At 38.9% G+C, this 20,068-nt stretch overlaps 1 protein-coding gene across 1 annotated transcript in view; it reads right to left on the minus strand.

Annotated features, from left to right (window-relative positions):
- The window catches only part of LOC147026436 (receptor-type tyrosine-protein phosphatase mu-like), a 458,466-nt gene that overhangs the window by 124,401 nt on the left and 313,997 nt on the right, over nt 1-20,068 (minus strand). Inside the window, exons 18-20 of the mRNA XM_085883577.1 lie at nt 6,900-7,054; nt 5,095-5,172; nt 2,571-2,908 (exon numbers count right to left, since the gene is read on the minus strand). Of these exons, the coding sequence (XP_085739703.1) occupies nt 2,571-2,908; nt 5,095-5,172; nt 6,900-7,054 (571 nt within the window). The remainder of the gene's footprint in view (nt 1-2,570; nt 2,909-5,094; nt 5,173-6,899; nt 7,055-20,068) is intronic.

Genomic DNA, 20,068 nt, shown 5'->3' on the forward strand with positions numbered 1-20,068 from the left:
AGGGGGCGTCACAATTCTTCCTCTTCGTTTGATATGACGTCACAATTGATGCTGGGGACCTGATACTGCCGGCACGAAGCTGCACATACTGGCACGCACCTACGGGCACGCCCCTACGGGCCTGCCCCTACGGGCCGGTTTCTCGACGATCGCCGGTCCGATCTCATTGAAACTTGCGAGGAATATTGCCGGGGTCCCTCGGATGTGCCTTTTCGAGGTTTGATATTGATCGGACGAGTGGTTCCCAAGTTACGGCCATTTATCTGTCGACCAATGACAGGACACGGTGCTTTGACATCACGAATGACGTCACAATTAATGTTTATTTATTTATTATCTTGCCAAAACGAAGTTTTTGCAAGATATGTTAGTCAGCTTGTATGTTTTTTTTTTTTTTTTGCTTGTCTGTAATCACATAAAAAATTCTGCAGAGCACAGTTATCATTGGAAATTTTTGTAACTTCGCTTATCAGAGGCCTATAGAGGTCCCTTTCAGTGCATAAAATTTTGAAGGTCAAGGTCAAAGGTCAAGGTCACTTTGTCGCAAATCAGGGGAGTCAACGAAACCCTTATTTTTTGAGTAATTTTGATCGGATCGTCTTCAAACTTCATTGGAATATAGTTCATGGTCTGGCGCTCAGCTGATTAATTTTTGGTGGCGATTGGCCTTGACCTTCATGGTTAGTGCCTAAAGTCAAACATATTTGACCCCAAAGTCAAATTTTCAAGTTTTAGGAACCATATCGTGCAGTACCTCAAATTGAACACCTCGATGAGTGCTTTCTGGATATGTCAAGCTTGAGACATTATGACGTCATTTGGTGACGTTATGAGGCAAACGCATATTTTTCATGGTCACTCTGTAGAACGATTCTCATCGGAATCTCTCGTAGGCAGATATTCCTCAAGGAGTCGCTCCTGGTCGATAGCAGCTCTGTTCACCTCAGTGTGACCTTAAATAAGTCCCACGTGGTCACCTTTTGGCAAGATTGGTTTATTTATTTATTTTTTGCACGATTGACGGTCCGATCGGATTGAAACTTGTCACGAATATTGCCGGGGCCCCGCGGATGTGCCTTTTCAAGGTTTGATATAAATCGGATTAGCGGTTCCCAAGTTATGGCCATTTATCTGTCAACCAATGACAAGACACGGTGCGATGACTTCACGAATGACATCACAATAAATGTTTATTTAATTTAATAATTTTTTTTTTGCACGATTGACGTCACAATTCTTCTTCTTCGTTTGGTATGATATCACAATCGACACTGGGGACCTGAGTATGTGCCTTTTCAAAGTTTGATATCGTTCTTCATCCATTTCAGCTGTTTCCCAAGTGTTTCTCAAGGTTTGAAAGCTGTTTTTTTTCCCAAGGTTTGAATTAATTGTTCAAATTATTAATTAATCCTAAGGTTTGAATTTTACCAAGGGAAACAGCTGTTTCCCAAAGGTTTGAAAGCTGTTTTTTCTCAAGGTTGGAATTAATTGTTGTGCTTGGTAGACATTTGTGAATACATTTACAGAGAGAGCGGCGAGAGAGGAGGAGGGAGAGAGGAGAAGGGAGAGAGGGGGGGAGGGAAGGGCAAGAGAGGGGGGAGAGAGGGGGCAAGAGAGGGGAGGGAGAGAGGGGCGAGAGAGGAGGGGCAAGAGTGGAGGGGGACAGAGGAGGGGGAGAGAGGGGGAGAGAGGGGAGCGAGGGGGAGAGAGGGGGTAGAGAGGGGGGGCGACAGAGGGGGCGAGAGAGAGGGGGCGAGAGAGAGAGGGGGCATCACAATTCTTCTTCGTTTGATATGACGTCAGAATTGAGGCTGGGGACCTGACACTGCAGGCACGAAGCTGCACATACTGGCACGCACCTACGGGCCTGCACTAGTATAATATAAATGACCGTTTTTAGAGCCATTTTTCCCTGCTGTGCGGGGGTTGGGCTTTTTCTTGAGGCAATGTTTTTACGCCGGATGCCCTTCTTGACGCCAACCCTGGTCGCCTCTTACGACACACAGGGATATGGTACACCTATTCTAACCGGGGCATACACCGGGACCAATACACTGGTTCTCATTTCGTCGACCTCGGAAGGATGACAGGCCAAGTCAACCTCCTGGTGTTAATTCAGCAGTCAACGGGACTTGAACTCAGGACCCTCGGATCCCAAGCCGCCACCCTTACTACTAAGCCAACACCAGGCTTAAATATATATATATATATATATATATATATATAAATATATATATATATATATATATATATATATATATAAATATATATATATATATATATATATATATATATATATATATATATATATATATATATATATATATATATATATATATAGATATATAGTAATTAACCCCCTTTGTCTTCCCATTGTTCTCATTCTTCCCTATATAACTTATTCCTCCAAATATCCCTCTATTTTGTCCTGCCCTCCCCCACCTGTTTTCTTCTGTTCTTTTCCTTCTGTTACATCCTGGTCCATTCTGTATTCTAGCTTCTCCATGAGTCTCAAGTCTTTTTACAAGAAAAGAAGAAGAAAAAAACCCCAAAAAGGTGCAACTACATACCTCATACTCTTCCTTGAAGCCACAACCTTCTGTTGTCTTCATTTGAGTGATGTGTTGAAGCAAATCGGCAACTCTCACTGCAGGGTGTAGCTGTCCTGTTTGGTACACTGAGTCCACGCCACTCTTAGCAGGTGGCACATAAGGCAGACCCTCCTTTATGGGGCCGTTACCTCCAGCAGGACGTCGCCCAGTCACATACGGGCCATCAGGTCCATTCCGGTGGCGGTTGGCTGGTCCGTGTCCAAGAGAACCGCCTGTGATACTCCCACCACGAGACAATGAGTGATTGCTGGGTGCCACCACAATTCCCGAATCTTTGAAAGTTCCAGGGTTGTCATCTGTGGAGAACATTTAAGAGTTGCAGGATGTTCTCAAATGGTGAGCAGTTAAGGGGGCAAACTCTTCAACTCAGTCAGGATAATAAAATATAATTCAATGGCTGAATTGAAAGCCAAGTGCTTTATTTATTTATAATTCGGAAGTTGGTGCTCTCCAGAACTCTTGTGAGTTTAAATTTTTGTCTTATTGAGAAAAAAATGTTAATCCTTCAGTGTACGCACTATAATTCCCAAACATGTGGGACACAACATCCTATCTTGAAGCAGTCACTCCCAAATTGCACATTTATATTTTCCCCCACACTGCAAAGCAGAAGACGATTTATAAAGGTGCCTTAGTGTAACATTTTGGTTAACGATGTACTCGCGGCTTTGATACAGCACGTTGAAAGCACTTGCATCTGCCAGCATGACAACGCACCTAACCACATCACCGCATCTAATGCAAATTGCTTTGAGGACAAATATATTGAAAATTACCCGCACTGTCTTGAGAAAGGACATGGGCGAGGTCTACGAGCGACAAATTTGATTGGTCGTGATGATGTAAAATTATGTAATAGTTTATCCAAGTACTGGTAAATGGAAGGGTTTTGAAATTGTCAAAAAGGCAATTTGTGTTCTCCAGTGTTCACGTATATACAGTAATTCAATTGAAGTAAAATAAGTACAGTATTTAAAAAAGTTTTAGGAACATGTTTATCAGTTTTTCGTGCCTGTTGTTTGTGTCCTTTATGACGTCATTAAAAACAGTAAGTTTCCTGTTTGGAATGATTTTCAATTTTCTTTGATTGCCAGACTGACAGTTAAAAAAAAAATCATACTCCTTTCTGCGCATTCACGTTTGGGACGAATTCAGAGCAAAAGTCCTGGAAAAATACAAGTTCATTTTCCGATTCATGTTCTGAATCATGTTCATAATGTAACATTCACTTGAAATGAAGTTGTTCCTCGATCTTAAACTGGCATTTGTAAACAGAAGGACAGACAGACAGACAGAAGTGAACTAATTGTTTCACCCCACTTTTCACTTCAGTGCGTGGGGTAATGAGCAGTGGCCAACACAGCACCGCGACTTGTAGCTAATCAAATCTTTCTGAACATTTTGAAACATTGCCCTGGGGCCAGATTGAGGAGAGCCAAATCCTACGCTGAAATTGCACTTGCTTCGAAGGAGGAAGGAGGACTGGTGAAACATTATGCACCTGATATCTCTCAGTATTTGGTCGTGTGTAAACAACACCAGATTAGGAATTGAATAAACAGTTCTGAATAACCTTGCATAAATACATGTTGTCCCAATATTTTCATAAAATAGGGTTAAGTGCCTTAGGTTTTGATTAAAAAATTTTTTTTTTTTAAAAGACGAAATGAGATATAGTTTTGTGCCTATGGTTAATGTCCCCAAATTAAAACATTTTCAACACTTATATCTGATCCTCAATGAGCAACTGCACTCTCCTCACCCAACCTCATTTCATTTGGCTTGTCCTCAATGTAACTTTCAACTGACAATGCCATAAGCCTTCGATGAATAAAACAAAACAGTCCAAGTATTTGACATCTTTTCTCCACCAAATACTCCCATCGTTCACTCCCACCAACTACAAACCTGGTCCACATTGTTTGAATAGCAAGTGATTAATGTGGAATTAATTTTCCAATGTTGGACACCTTTAGTTGTCAATAAAGGAGGACTAATAAATAGCTCTGCTTTGTGATGTAAGCTAAAGGACAGTTTTGGCTTTCCCCACAAACATTTCCACCAATGAGAAAATTAACTAAATCTCACCACTATTTATTAACAGCAACTATTTCCACCCATGGAAATCCAACACTGAAGCCACTGAACAATTTCTTCCCGGCAATTACTCTGCAGACAATGTGCAAAGCTCAGGAAATGGTTTTCTTTCCATAATAATTTGGAGTATACATACGTACAAAATTAACAAACAAATAAATAAATAAAGAAATAAAACAAATAAATAAATAAATAAAACAAATAAATAAACAAATGGCATAAATTCCAAACAACTTCAATACAGTTTAAAGAAACAAGAACAGCAATCACTGGGAGTTATATTTTGTTTAATATTTCCAGCAGATTTGGAGTATGTTCCAACATCGATTCTTTGCTTTCAGCCAAAACATTTGTTTGCTCAAAACCTCATCAACCGAAGGCATACCTTGTATGAAGAAGGGTTGGGTGGATCGACTTAGAGTTCCATGCGCTTGGATGGTGTTTGTCGGTGAAGGATAAAATGCTAAAAATAGTCCAATGCCATGGACCAGGGGCATAAAAAAAAAAGATTTTTTTTTCCTCACAAATTCCAAATAATGATGAGAATCATCATATTTTCATTATCATCAAGGATATACCCTTTACTCTTTACTCTTTACTCAACATCAGAACCCATATACTCTTCACACAGCATCAGAATTCTCAAAGCAGTCTCTTGGTAGGAGTAGTCCTCCAGCACAGGACACTCAGCAGAGGGTGCAGAAATTTGTAAATTGTTCAAGGATGCCAACGATAACTCGCCTACTCTTTGAAAAAGACAATGATGCATCTTTAACTTCCACCAACTAATGCTGAGATGGGACCAAAGCCTTAATATCCATCAGAGGGATGGCCCACACACACACGCATGTGCACGCACGCACGTATGCACGTACGCACGCACGCACGCACAGAGGTGGATACTCTGAGACTGGGTAGGTCTCTGTTCCAATTCCTGAAACCCACCCACATGTGGAGATAGTAGTCAACAAGAGCAACATGCATGCATTCACACTTACAAACATATACGTGCACACACTCATATAAACACACAAATGCGCACACACGAAGGTGGATACTTTGAGACCTGGAAGGGCTCAGTTCCACCTTCTAAATCCCACATATGGAGATACCAACCAAACACACACACACACACACACACACACACACACACACACACACACACACACACACACACACACACACACACACACACACACACACACACACACACTTCATCCTGTTTACAAAATACCAATACCAGGACGACATTTCAAAGCTGGGTCGAGATTCAAACCCAGGCAAGACATCTCAAAGGTGAGTACACAAATCTCCAAGCCATCCTTCAAGTGCAACATTGAGAATTTCGCACAAATATTTGATGACCTGGAATCCTGATCAAATATTCAACTCGATGCACAAATATTTATTAATTCCAATCTGAAATTTGCTGAGGCCTGGACAACATCTGTCACATGCTCATGCACACGATTAGCAGAAATGATTCGCACATATACAAGTTTAATGTGGGTCAATAACAAGGAATACAGTGAACATGTGCGCCAATCTGGACAGCAATCTTTGCCAAATAACTGCCAGAGCATTCTTGGCTTGCCTTGTCCTTGTACCATGGGAGCTCCACAGTTTTAGAGGTTTTACATATGTGCAAAATGTGTGTACCAAATGTAAAATATATTTCTGAGAGGCGGAGTGATAAAACCAATAACTCGTTGACCTCTTTTAAAAATTACTCATCTCTTCTCAACCTCATCATGACCATTAAGGTTCAGCTGCACACAAAATCATGTTCAGAGTTCCATTTTTTGCCTCAAGGCCATCTGAAGGATAATAGAACGAAGGTAGAGGAATGCTGTGCACAAAAAAAATGATACTATGAATAGCAAAATTGAGACAATTACTCTTGACTTAATGCCTTCAGCTTTCCGCAATTTTGTTTACACATTGCATTTGAAATACCATGATTGATCCAGCATTGAAAATCTCAGTTATAATTAATGACTCCTTCCACTTCATGCCTATTTCTGTAATGCAAGCATCAACTTTGATTCATATACTGCATATATATATATATATATATATATATATATATATATATATATATATATATATATATATATATATATATATATATATATATATATATTGCAAACTTTTCACTCCAATTATGACCAGCATTGGTCTTTGGCTTACACTGTGTGCTGACGTTGTGCGTGTCAATGAAGTTGCTGGGATCATCGGCCTGTGTAATGTTCTGCTCTGCAAAGGTGTGTTCTCCAGCTGGCGCTATGTGCGCCATCTCTTGTCGTGAAACTCCCACAGTCTCCTTGCGCTTCTTCGCGAGCTTCCTGCATTCAGACAAGAGACAGGAGCATTCCTTGCAGGCTAAGGGTGCATTCCTGCTTACACGAGTTTTGTGCTCCCTTTTTGGAAAAATATCCTTGTGAAGATCAAGAATTTAATGTGCAAGTGCACTCACCCGAACTTTTGCTAAACAACCGAATTGGAGGAATCATATTTTGCACAGTATCTCAGCAGCAGCATTCATCATCTCTTGTATTTGAGGCAGACAGAAACGGAGCTGGGACATGGGTGCCAGTAAAAAGAGCGTTCCTCATTGTGTTTTTCAAGTTCTCAGTTGAAGAGATTCAAATGCAATCTTGCTCAAAAGAGCATTTGTGTACGAATATTCAGCAACAATGCGCTCTTCGAAATAAACAGAAATCAAGTTTTTTTTTTTTTGAATAATTAAATGTGATTTGACCATTAAAGCTCAGTTGAGAAGAAATTCTTGTGTTTCTTTGCCTGTTCATTTTGCTCCTTAAAACAGCTCCAAGTCACAGCAAGTTAAGTGGATTATATTCAAATAATTATTGCTGTATATTGTGCAATGACTGAGTGAAAAATGCAAAAAATTAATCACAAAGTAGCCATTTGTGTTGCACATACATTAATTTTGTTGAAAAATATCGGATATCAGAGAGAATATTTAGACACTTAGTATCGACATGTTTTTGTCTGCCTTTTGAACTGCTGAAACCTTGGCAATGTTGTCTCGTATTCAGAGAGGTTTTGCAAAAATGAAATGAAAACCAGCAAGGGAATAATACGAGATGCAGAAGCTAAGCAGCCAAAGCAGAGCCAGTGATGCGCAAAAGGAAGAAACGATTACAAATGTCTTTCCAGAATGGCCGTGATGTTTGGCAAGAGCATAATAGAATGTGAAAAACCAAGGCATGCATTGAGGCAGTGGGGCACCCATCCATGCACACAAGGGTGGTAGGATAGGAGTTGTGTGGTAAGGGAAAGCACACAATGGGAAAGGAAATGATAGTAGACAAGTAGAATGTGAAAACAGAGCCAGAAGAAAGTTTTCACGTCAACCACAAATATTGCTTGAATATGCCTTTTTTGTGTGCAATATATTCTGTTGGGTTTGTGATGTGATATATATATATATATATATATATATATATATATATATATATATATATATATATATATATATATATATATATATATATATATATATATATATATATGAAAGACGCAGCCACATCTCTCACCTGTGAATGGAGGAAATAGCCAATCAGCTCTCACCTAATCAATTAAACCCAGGTGGCTAGGATTATATAAATAATTGACACATCCCACACTCCTCTAGCTGAAGAAGCTGCATAAAGCAACGCAAGAAGGCCGACACAAGGAAAGTACTTTGCTGTTTCAAACCCTTCCCAGAGGTCCTCACAGCTATAAAGACATTCACACATAGTACACACTTGAGAATCCCAATGCTACACACCCCCTCAGCTGCCGGACGAGTTTCATTGCTTATTGGAGAATCAACGACAGCGCAGACAGCAACACATACCAATGAAGCCCCCAAGAATGTACCACATGCAAATGTCAAAAGCAGTCAATATATAAATAATAACGTATAATTCACATAATAAAGAAAGACCCATCACATGAGCTATGACATCATAGTTACAACAAAAATATTCTACATGAGTATTCGCACCTAAGGTGAAAAATTGTGAAATTTCCATGGTGAAAAAAAAAGCCGCTCTGCTTCGATACAACCCCACTTTGATCGGACACCTGACCCACAACAGCCTTTTATCAAATCAAATTCAGAATGGGTGGCCGTCACATCTTTGGAGTTCCACGTTGACAGGATAAGGTTTTTGTCCAACATGGCTGCGAGACCGATGATGTTGAAATTTTCAACCAATATTCCCCATGTTGAGTCGATCATATTAAAAAAATATATATTTCTCTGAAACCACTTAGACTTTTGATGTATTACTTTGCAGTGATGATGCATGAGTGATGCTGAAAATATTTCATATGACAATAACCTCATCAGTCACATGATGTGGCAGCCACGTTGGTTTTAAGGATGGAATTAAACAATTATTTCTCTGAAACTTTAACCTGTCAAGACTTTGCAGTTATCATCCACTGCCCTTGCTGTATACATATGACATAAAAATTATGTTATCAGTCACATGGTGAGGCAGCCACATTGGTTTCAAGGAAAATATTTTAAAAATGAGATTTCAGAAACTGCTGTAGTGATCGATCCGAAACTTTGCAATTGTGATCCACTACACTTGCTGCATGTAATGAAACTTGCATCACATCGATCCTTTACGTGGTTTTGGAGAAAAAGGTTTTTTAATTTTTGTTTTTAAAACGAACATGGCTGCCAAATCACATGACCTATGGCATTGAAAATTTGGACTCCACCCATGATTTGGTCATGGATCACGTGTGTGAAGTTTCGTTTTGATCGGATAGGTTCGTTTCTCTATCAAATATGGTTGCCACACCACATGACCAATGACATCATCATTTCAAAACGATATGCAGCAACAGTGTAAGATGATATTTCATAAATTTTTCTTTGATCGGATAAGTGGTTCCAGAGAAAACATTATTTAATATTTTTCTTCAATCCAATATGGCTGCCGAACCACGTGACATCAATTAGTTTTTATCACCCTCGTATCAAGAAGGCATGTGGATTGGGTATGAAATATCCCCTCAATCTGTCCAGCCATTCTGGAGAAGAAGGTTTTTCAAGGTTTGAGGGTAAATCCAAGATGGCTGCCAAACCATGTTACCTATGACATCATCGTTATCAAACTTTATTCAGCATGAATAGTCGATCATTTGTGTGCAGTTTCACATTGATCTGTGAAACGGTTGTGGAGAAGATTTTTCTTAAAAAAATATGGCTGGCAAACCACATGATTGATGGATGACATCATAATATTTTTTTCTGTGTTGAAATATTTCCCTAGATGAACCTCACAAATGTTCATACTGATCAAATGCAGCATTCTACTTGTGGAATGTTGACCAGGATAAAACTTCACCGATGATGTCAAAGTCAAATCGCTCTTATTCCCCATGCAGAGTAGTTGTGAGGTGCCAAGTTTAAATTTTTCCCATATTGCGGCTTAAGAGATACAGAGGTCCAATGTTTTTTTTCCGTTTTTCCAACATGGTTGCCACACAACATGACCGATGACGTCATAATTATCATTTGAAAATTCTGCATGATGAGTCGCATCTTTGTTCAAAATTTTGTGTCAATCGGATAAGAGGTTGCAGAGAAAACAGAAATTTGCATGGACATACGTACGTGCAACCCGTAAACATAATGCCACCGGTGACTCCATCACTGGTGGCATTTCTCATCATCACTCCTAAAAACAATTAACCTATGATTGCAGAATTTTGTTACACTATATACATATACAGTACATACACACACTCATATATGGACAGGTTTGAGGATAGATTCAAAATGGCTGCCAGACCATGTGACCTTTGACATCATAGTTATCAAACTTGATTCAACATTACTCGTCAATCATTTATGTAGTTTCACTTCGATCTTTAAAGTGGTTCTGGAGAAGACATTTTCCTGTTTTCTTCAAACAATATGGCTGCCAAACAACATGACTGAAAACATCATAAAAACATTTTTGTCAACCAGTCTATCCTTAGATGAAGCTCAGAAATTTTCATATTGATCGAATGCAGTGTAAAACGTGTCAAATTTTGACAGGGATATCACTTCACTGAAAACGTCATAATCAAATCACACTTATTCCCCATGCAGAGTCGTTGCCAGATGCCAAGTTTCAATTTTTTCCATGGTGCAGTTTAGGAGATACAGAGCTCCAAAGTTTTTCCAATTTTGCAACATGGCTGCCAACCCGTGTGACCTTTGATGTCATAATCTACTATCTACTATATAAATGGCAGTCCTTCTGTCTGTTTGTCTGTCTGTCTGTCTGTCTCTTTGTTTGTAACCAATAAGCTCCTAGACCAGTGAACCGATCTTGATGAAACTTTACACACATATAGACCTAACATTCAGCTTCAGGATGCGTGAAGTGGCTTTCCATAAAAATGAAAAAAAAAACTATATATATATATATATATATAATAAAAAAAATTCCAATAAAAAAAAAGGCTTTCGAATAGTGCGCCGGCGTATTAATCGTAACAAAAGGCTTCATGGTTAAAAACGCTAGGGTTTTTTGAAATACAAAATGTTCGTATTCGGTGACTTTATAAACATACACATTCTTCTCCTGTTATTTGAATTCTTGAACTGCACGTGCACGGCAACAGCTCACTGCTGATAGATCCACTCATGAAAGAGCCAGGCAAGCGGAGTCAGCTGCAGAGAGAGAGAGAGAGAGAGAGAGAGAGAGAGAGAGAGAGAGAGAGAGAGAGAGAGAGAGAGAGAGAGAGAGAGAGAGAGAGAGAGAGAGAGAGAGAGAGAGAGAGTCGTCTTACTGCTGATATAATATCTGCTCATGAACGAGCCAGGCAAGCAGAGTCGGCTGCAGAGAGAGAACGTCGCTTAACTGTAAATAGAGCGTCACACCGACGGGCGAGAGAAGCACAAAACTCACGTTCCAGCTTTCTCGGTCCGTGTTTTGCAGGACATCAAGGACAGTTTCCACTGCTGCTAGAAACATTGAGTGGCTCAAGGCCGCCTTCAACTATGACCTCTCTGAGGATTACGGAAGCATAAAGCCTTCCTTCCATAAATCTGAGGAATAAAATAAGCCTTCCTAATTTTCTCCATACAACTAATGCCTCAGTCTAACTAGCGTGAAGAAAATAGGGCAAATTTCCTGGGTATTACCGGGTACTTCAGCTAGTTATCAATAAAAAAATTCCACATGAGTAGTCGCCTCGATGGTAAAAAAAAAAAAATGTTGTGTCAATCGGATAAACAGTTGCAGAGAAAACAGAAAATTTGCATGGACGTACGAACGTACAACCCGTAAACATAATGCCACCGGCGACTTCATCAGTGAAGTAATGAAAAACATCACTGAAAAACAATTAACCCATGATTCCAGAATTTTGTTACACTATGTACATATACATACACACACTCATATATAAAAAAGTATGTATATATATATATATATATATATATATATATATATATATATATATATATATATATATATATATATATATATATATATATATATATATATGTACAGGGTGGCCATAAAGTCTGGAAACAAATATTGTCCTTCTGTTCCAGCTTGAAGATGTCCTTGACGAAAGGCGAAAGACAAAAGCGTTGAGGTGATACTGCTGAGTGGATATGAGGGCTGGTCATATTGACGGATAGTAGAGCACTTCAACGCATGTCATCCCAGAAGAGCTGCCATCTCCTATCGTACAGTGGGGAAGCTGGTTCAAAAATTCAAGGATACAGGCAGTGCGTTGGACAAACTCCGTTCTGGACAACCATCTGTATCCGACGAGGTGAAGGAAACTGTTATAGTGAAGGTAATAGCCAGTCTGAAGAAATCAACTTGAGAACATCCATGGAATGGGGGGGTACCTCACAGTACCATCCAAAAGATTCTCAAGGTGGATAACTTTCACCCGTACAAGAAGCTAGTCCTGCAAAATTTATCCAAGGATGATCCTGACCAACGTATGAAATGCTACATTAATGCACCGCATTCATTGCAATTTTGCACATCGCATTGAACTGTGCATTTCTAATGAGGGACAACACATTGAACATGTCATGTAATGTCATTGAACGTATCATGTATTGTAATGGAATGTGAATAAATCATATATAATGTATATTTGCCTGTTTCCAGACGTTATGGCTACCCTGTCATGTGTGTGTGTGTGTATGTATGTATGTATGTATGTATGTATGTATGTATGTATATATATATATATATATATATATATATATATATATATATATATATATATATATATATACATATATATATATATATATATATATACATATATACATAGATTATGTACATATACTGGCAGGGATAGGCAACGTCGGGTCCCTCTCCCCACCTCACCCCTTCCCCTGCCTCCTCCCACCCCACCCCTTGATGGACGAATTCATGGATATGGCTGAAATAATGATGCTATAGATGTTTATCCTCATTGCCATGTCATGAATCTGGGGTGTGCTCAGTTAACAAGTTTCTTGTAGAGTGCTTGCCAAGTGGCATTGGCACTCAAGCAAGTGCTCCAAGAGAAACCATTGATAAGGAATGGCTGACTTGGCAAGCACTGTAATAACCTCCCCCTCATAACCCCAAGTCCTCAACCTCCATCGTAACCCCAAGTCCACAACCCCCCTCTCACAAAGCTAGCTGCTTGGTAACAACACACAACTGGACAACTCAACAGCATACGGTACGTACAAAACACCGACAAAAGGACATTGTAAAAAAATATATTAAACACTTCAAATATTAATCATGGGTGTTTTTGTTGGGATGAAAACGTACCTTGTTCAGACCCACACATCAACCCACACACACAAACTCAGCTTTATATATTAGATTTGGCGACAGTGAGACACCTCACACGAAACTGCCATGTTTGCATATTTCCTGCTCTTGTTACTCTATTCTTGTTCTTGTCCCTCTCATAGTAATCAGCAAATAAACTTTCTATCCTCGATCATACCATTTTCCATGAGTTTTCATATGTTATAAAAAAAAGCTCCAATTCTTACTGCATTCCTGCTCTTGCAGACGACACTGTGTGATGACATCATGTGTAGGGACATCTTTTTTCATACTTTGCACGGAAGCAAACACAGGATATTTTTGCTTGTGACAGTCAATGGAAATTAAGGAAAGCAAACATTGGGTTAAAGCGACACGTCACTGTCTCGCAGACAGAAAGTTCCTGCGTTTGATGTCCCACAAAGTTGTATTTTAAAAATTAAATATCACTATTTTCTTTCCTCTGCATAATATGAGAATTAACATACCTTTGTTGGGCGGTGTATATTAGACAGCTGCCGCAATCACTACAGCCAAAACATGCATTACCTCGTTTGAGTAGAAATCAAAATGTTACTTTTTTTCCTCAAAATGGTATCTTCATTTAATGATAGAAGATGTGTTGTTCAGTCTTCAAATGCACATGAGGACTTCAAAACAATCTAAGCCATGTGGAGAGATAAAGATGGTGGTGATTTGTGGATGGCTGGAGGGCGTGGCCTGTGGAATGGGCAGCACGTATGACCCACAGACACAAACTCAGCTTTACGTAAGATTATATATTGGCTGCTCTTAGAGCACCCTTATTCTGGACATTTCCATCTGTCTGTCTGTCCGCGACACTTTGGTCAAGCCTAGGGGCTAAACCACTAAACCGATTCCAATGAAATTTGGTATGTAGGACCAATATTTCTGGGAATCGTGTGCTTTCAAATATGGGACCCCGGGCCCTAGCAACGGCATAGCAACGGCCCTTTAAAGTGGTCAAAAAATCGAAAAAAAATAAAAAAAATTATCAAAAAATCGAAGCTTAGAGTTATGTGCGCAATCTATCTTGCTCCCTTCATGCCAATTTGCAGCCCGAACAAAAAATATTTGTAGGAGGAGATAGGTTTTGGGCGAGTACATGTCAAACATTTCAGAAACGGTTAATTGTGAATATCTCGAAGAGAAAGAGTTTGATTTTGATGAAACTTGGGTGAAATGTGAACAATGTGGCTAGCATGTACACAAAAATGAATGGTTGCTATGCACACCTCCATTGCTAAAGGCCCGGTCACACCTTGACGTTTTGGAAACATTGAGAGCACGCTGAAAAACACTGCCATGCATCATAGTACGCTGGCTTTCATCGTTGTACTTTGCGGTTGTCCTCAAATTTTAGCATGCTTGAAATTTTACGAATTATGCCAGCATATGACTCACAAGTTCCGCTACACTGGCCATAAGTTGTAGGCACGTTATGCAATCGTTGACACACGTTACTTGTAAGTTAATCATAAGTCGAAACACATTGAGGTAATGTTTAACGTACCCGAAACTTACTTCTAACCAATGAGTAACGTGTTGTAGGCACGTTACACGATCGGTGACACAGGTCCACACACGTTGCTTGTAAGTTACTCATAAGTCGAAACACGTCAAGGTAATGGTTAGCGTCAGTGTTCCAGACTCCCTGTTTTTTTGTTTTTTTTTTCTTCGGTATGACGGTGATGTTGACACTTCGATTTCTAGTGCGGTTATGATTTAAATCGTTGAGCGGAAGCCTATTAATTATATTATATTATAACCGCACGAGAACTCGAAGTGTCAACATCACCGTCATACAGAAGAAAAAAAACAAAAAAAAAACAGGGAGTCTGGAACACTGACGCTCACCATTACAATGACGTGTTTCGACTTATGAGTAACTAACAAGTAACTTTTGTCGACGTGTGCCAACAATCGCATATCGTGCGTACAACTTATTTCCATCGCATACGGAACGTGTGAGGCATACGGCAAGTACGTCGTAAAATTTTTAACACGTTTAAAATTTCAAGACGTACTCCACTTACTACGACGTATGATAGCGTACTTTAGCCTTCTATTCACGTATACCAAACTTACCCATACCGTATTCGACGTGCGCCAGCGTTTTAGACGCATTTTTCAGAGGTCGGCATACGCTGGCAAGATTGCCAAGGTGTGACTCCGATGTTGACACTTCCATTTCTCCGGCGGTTATGATTTGAATCATTGTGCAGCAGCCTTTTAATAGGCTACAGCACGTGATCGTCGGCAATACTTGCAGCGAGCTATGCATAAGTTAGAATATCGTTGGGCATAGGTTGTGAACACTGACAACAGGCTAAGCATTCGTTGGTATAAGTTATCTATAAGACAACGAAACGTTCTGTGTCCGTTACTAATATGTTATGCATACGACCAACTCGTTATGAATACGTCTGAATCTTTTTAAAAAAAACATTAAAAGTTCAGCGTAATCCAGCATTTTACATACATTTTGAAACGTTGCCATTGCTGGCTAAAACGTCAATGTGTGACTGGGCCTTAAGCAAAAGCTAAAATACTTTATCACACATCGTACACTTATTGTGGACTGTACATACAAATTACGAAAATCTCTGATACATTCATACTCTAACTTTCGCTAATTTGTACTCTGATCATCGCTCCGTGGCCATTCGATTGTCAAAGAATGAAATTGATTGATAGCATGTACATGAATATCGGCTAGTCGCGTCGGCCAGCTTTCCATCTAGAGCGAGTAGCCATGTCGCCTACCGGCTTGTGTGTGTGTGTGTGTGTGTGTGTGTGTGTGTGTGTGTGTGTGTGTGTGTGTGTGTTATATATATATATATATATATATATATATATATATATATATGTACATATGTATTTGTACATATGTATATATACATATGTATTTGTACATATGTATATATACATACATATATATATATATATATATACATACATATATAGATATATATATATATATATATATATATACATATATACACATATATATATATATATATATATATATATATATATATATATTTATATATATATATATATATATACATATATGTACATATATATGTATATATATATATATATATATGTACATATATATGTACATATATATGTATATATATACACATATACATATATATATACACATATACATATATATATATATATATATATATATATATATATATATATATATATATATATATATATATATATATATATGCATACAAAAACATACAAACATACACACACAAATGATTATTTACCAAATTTGAAGACATTGTGCTGTGCATGTAGTACCTTGAGGGTGAGGGCATATGTTATTCAGCCTTTCTGCATTATGCTCTGAGAAAGCATATTAAACACGAGTTGAAATAAGTTGCTGAATATCTGATGCAACACAACTCACGAGTTTAATTGTGGGGTTAATTGCTTCCATTACTTTTTGCACCCAGTGCAGGTTTGACAATTCCCCAGAGCTCTGTTCTGTTTTCGAGCCCATTAGTTTTCGAGCAAATGTGTAGAATTATACCAGCTAAAACACGCTGCAATGTTGGTTTGATAAGAAATAGTGATTTCTTATATTTTTACAATGAGATCAAAATTTTATAAAAGTATGAATGGGCATTTGATCGGAGCACGAAAATAAACCGAGTTATCTTTGGTAATAATGATATTCAAGCAAAACTAGCAATGAAGCACAATATAAGAGGAAGTGCTTACAAAAGACCCAGCAAATGAAATATTACTTCGTTTAATAATTGCATATTAAGGACATCCAGATTTATAAAGACCCATTTTATACATTATACACTATATAAAAAAACAAGACTGCACGTTTTTTACAGATCATTTGGATCAGGAGAAATAGTCACTCAAACCCCCCGCAGACCCCCTTAGACGCTGATTATTTTTTAATGTCATGAACAAACTTTGGTTCATCACGGGTGATGAAGATTGTGGTCAAGTTTCATAGAAATTGTGTTAGTTTCAGAGAAGAGAGCAAATACCTATTTTAGGAGGGTCAAAAAAAAAACGCATAGGCCCCCTTAATGAGTGCCGATTTTGATGCGGTCAATATACCTTTGTTAGGCATCAGGTATGAAGCTTGTGGCCAAGTTTCATCAAAACTGTGTTTGGTTCAAGTGATAATGACTGAAGTGTTTACAGACTCATTGATTGACTGAGTGACTGACTGACTGATTGACTCACTCACCTACGGCACTGCTCAATCACACTTGCTCATCAGACTAAAGTCCAGGTGAGCTGAAAATAAAACAGAGTTGATGAACGAATTTTAGTGTTCTGTGGACTTTGACCTCTCTTAAAAACAATTTCTGTGATCGTTTATTAAAACCCCATCATTTATCTGTCAATGATTCATTTAATTGATATGATGATGATTGTGATGATGATGATGATGATGATAATGCTGATTGTAATCATTAGCCTGTTTGCAGTCCAATGCAGGATGAAGGACCATCTCAACTCATGTTGGAGGTATTGGCATATTCACCACATTTGCCAAGTGTGGTTTGCCGAAGAGTTTTGGCAAGAATTGGTAGTTTGTGCAAGGTGCTGGCAAAAGCTTGCCAACTCTTCATGGAAGAAACTGTGGAATCTCTAACATCCATCAATTGCAACCAGTGCTGGAAGACTGGTCTTCCAGTTTAATGTCCAAGGTGCACACACACTGATGCCTCACCTTGCATGTAAAGCACCAGGGTGACAGTTTATATCGCTGGGTCAAGAATCAACCTTGCATGTAAAGCACCAGGGTGACAGTTTATATCGCTGGGTCAAGAATCAAACCCTAACCCGAACAGCCTTGAAACGGGAAATGGAAGACCTTGAGGCTATCCTGTCAGCCATTCAAGAAAAAAAAAGTCTGCTATTGTTGGCCACCAGAAAGTCTATTTTAGTGTTTCAAACTAATTTTGTGTAAAAACTGCAGTGTATAAAAGTTAGATAATTCCTATTTTATATTTATAGCTCGATAAATCCTGGCAATGAATAATCTTGTTTTTTATGGGAAATAGTTTTTGACAATAATTCATTTGCATCTTGCGTTAAGCCCTGGCTTAAAGAATCCTCCAATTTGTTTCAATTGGGAAATGCAATTTGGTATGGATCCAAATCCCATGGTGTACGATCTTAGGATGGCTGTAATAGAAAAAGGGCAATTTATAAAATGGAAAATGTTGTCACAACAAGCTATGAAAAGACACTTAATCCTGCAAATTGAATTAAATGATGGTTTGGAGCTGTCCAGCAATAAATGTGGCAAAAGTCTGCAAATTTTATCATTCCATTGTTACAACACCAAAATTGACAAAATATGTAAAGCTTTGGAAAATTGAATATTAATTTTATTTCTATATTCTGGCAACAAGGAAATTTACAATGCCAATTCCATCAGAACCCATCCATCCACTGGGACTATACTCTGCACAGAGGGTTGGTTCTGCCAAAGCAGTCTCCTGGGCTATTGGGCAGAATCCTAGCCTGGTGTTGGCTTAGTGGTTAGGGTGGCGGCTTGGGATTCTGGGGTCCTGAGTTCAAGCCCCGTTGGCTGCTGAATTAAAATACACCAGGAGGTTGACTCAGCCTGTCATCCTTCCGAGGTCGGCAAAATGAGTACCAGTGTACTGGTAAGGGGGACACTGCATCAGCGGCATAGCCATGTCCCAACCAATGATGCAACCAGCAGCCACAGGCTGCACTCGATAGAGAGAGAGGGCAGAATCCTGGATGGGTCACCAATCTGACACAGGATACTCAAAAGGCTCATTTTGCTAACCTCATAAGGATAACAGGCTGAGTCAACCCCACCTGGTATTAATTCAACAACCAAGCAGGATTTGAACTCAGGACCATAGGATCCCAAGCCCACCACCCAAACCATTAAGCCAACACCAGGCATACAATGGTAATTGCTGGAGCATAACTATTGGTGAAGGGATAATGGAAATTCACTCAGGTTAATATTTCTAGATAAAAGTGAGTGCTAATGTGATATGCAAATTTTACTGGTGTAGACAAGTTGTTTTTATCAGTTATAGGATGAATATCAGCAGAAAGGACAAATTTTCAGTTTGATGATGAAAAATAGGAAAATCCAAAGACATTTATATGGCAGATTTATAATGTGCATGAGGCAGCTGCCCTTTTCGTCGAGAAAAGTGACCTGTGCCATGGTTTGCTGAATTCTGCTATGTGCATTGAGAATCAGGAATTTTTTATCCCCCTATTAAATTGCACAGCTTGCCTTTTTTGTATATTTTCTATACAAGATTGAGGTTCATGGAAGAGTGAGGTGACAAAGGGTAAAAAGGCAATTAACTTACAGTTGGGATAGTGGGACCACAGTTGGACAGAACAAGCAATGGGAAGAACAAAAAGGAAAAGAGGCGAAGAGGGGTGGGGAGGAAACGGAACAAACAGCAAGTGTGAGGGTTGGGATATGGAGGTGTAATGGAGATAGGA

The sequence above is a fragment of the Eptatretus burgeri genome, chromosome 5 (assembly GCF_056783735.1).
Source record: "Eptatretus burgeri isolate ZD-2024b chromosome 5, Ebu_testis_v1, whole genome shotgun sequence".
Taxonomy (NCBI): Eukaryota; Metazoa; Chordata; class Myxini; order Myxiniformes; family Myxinidae; genus Eptatretus; species Eptatretus burgeri.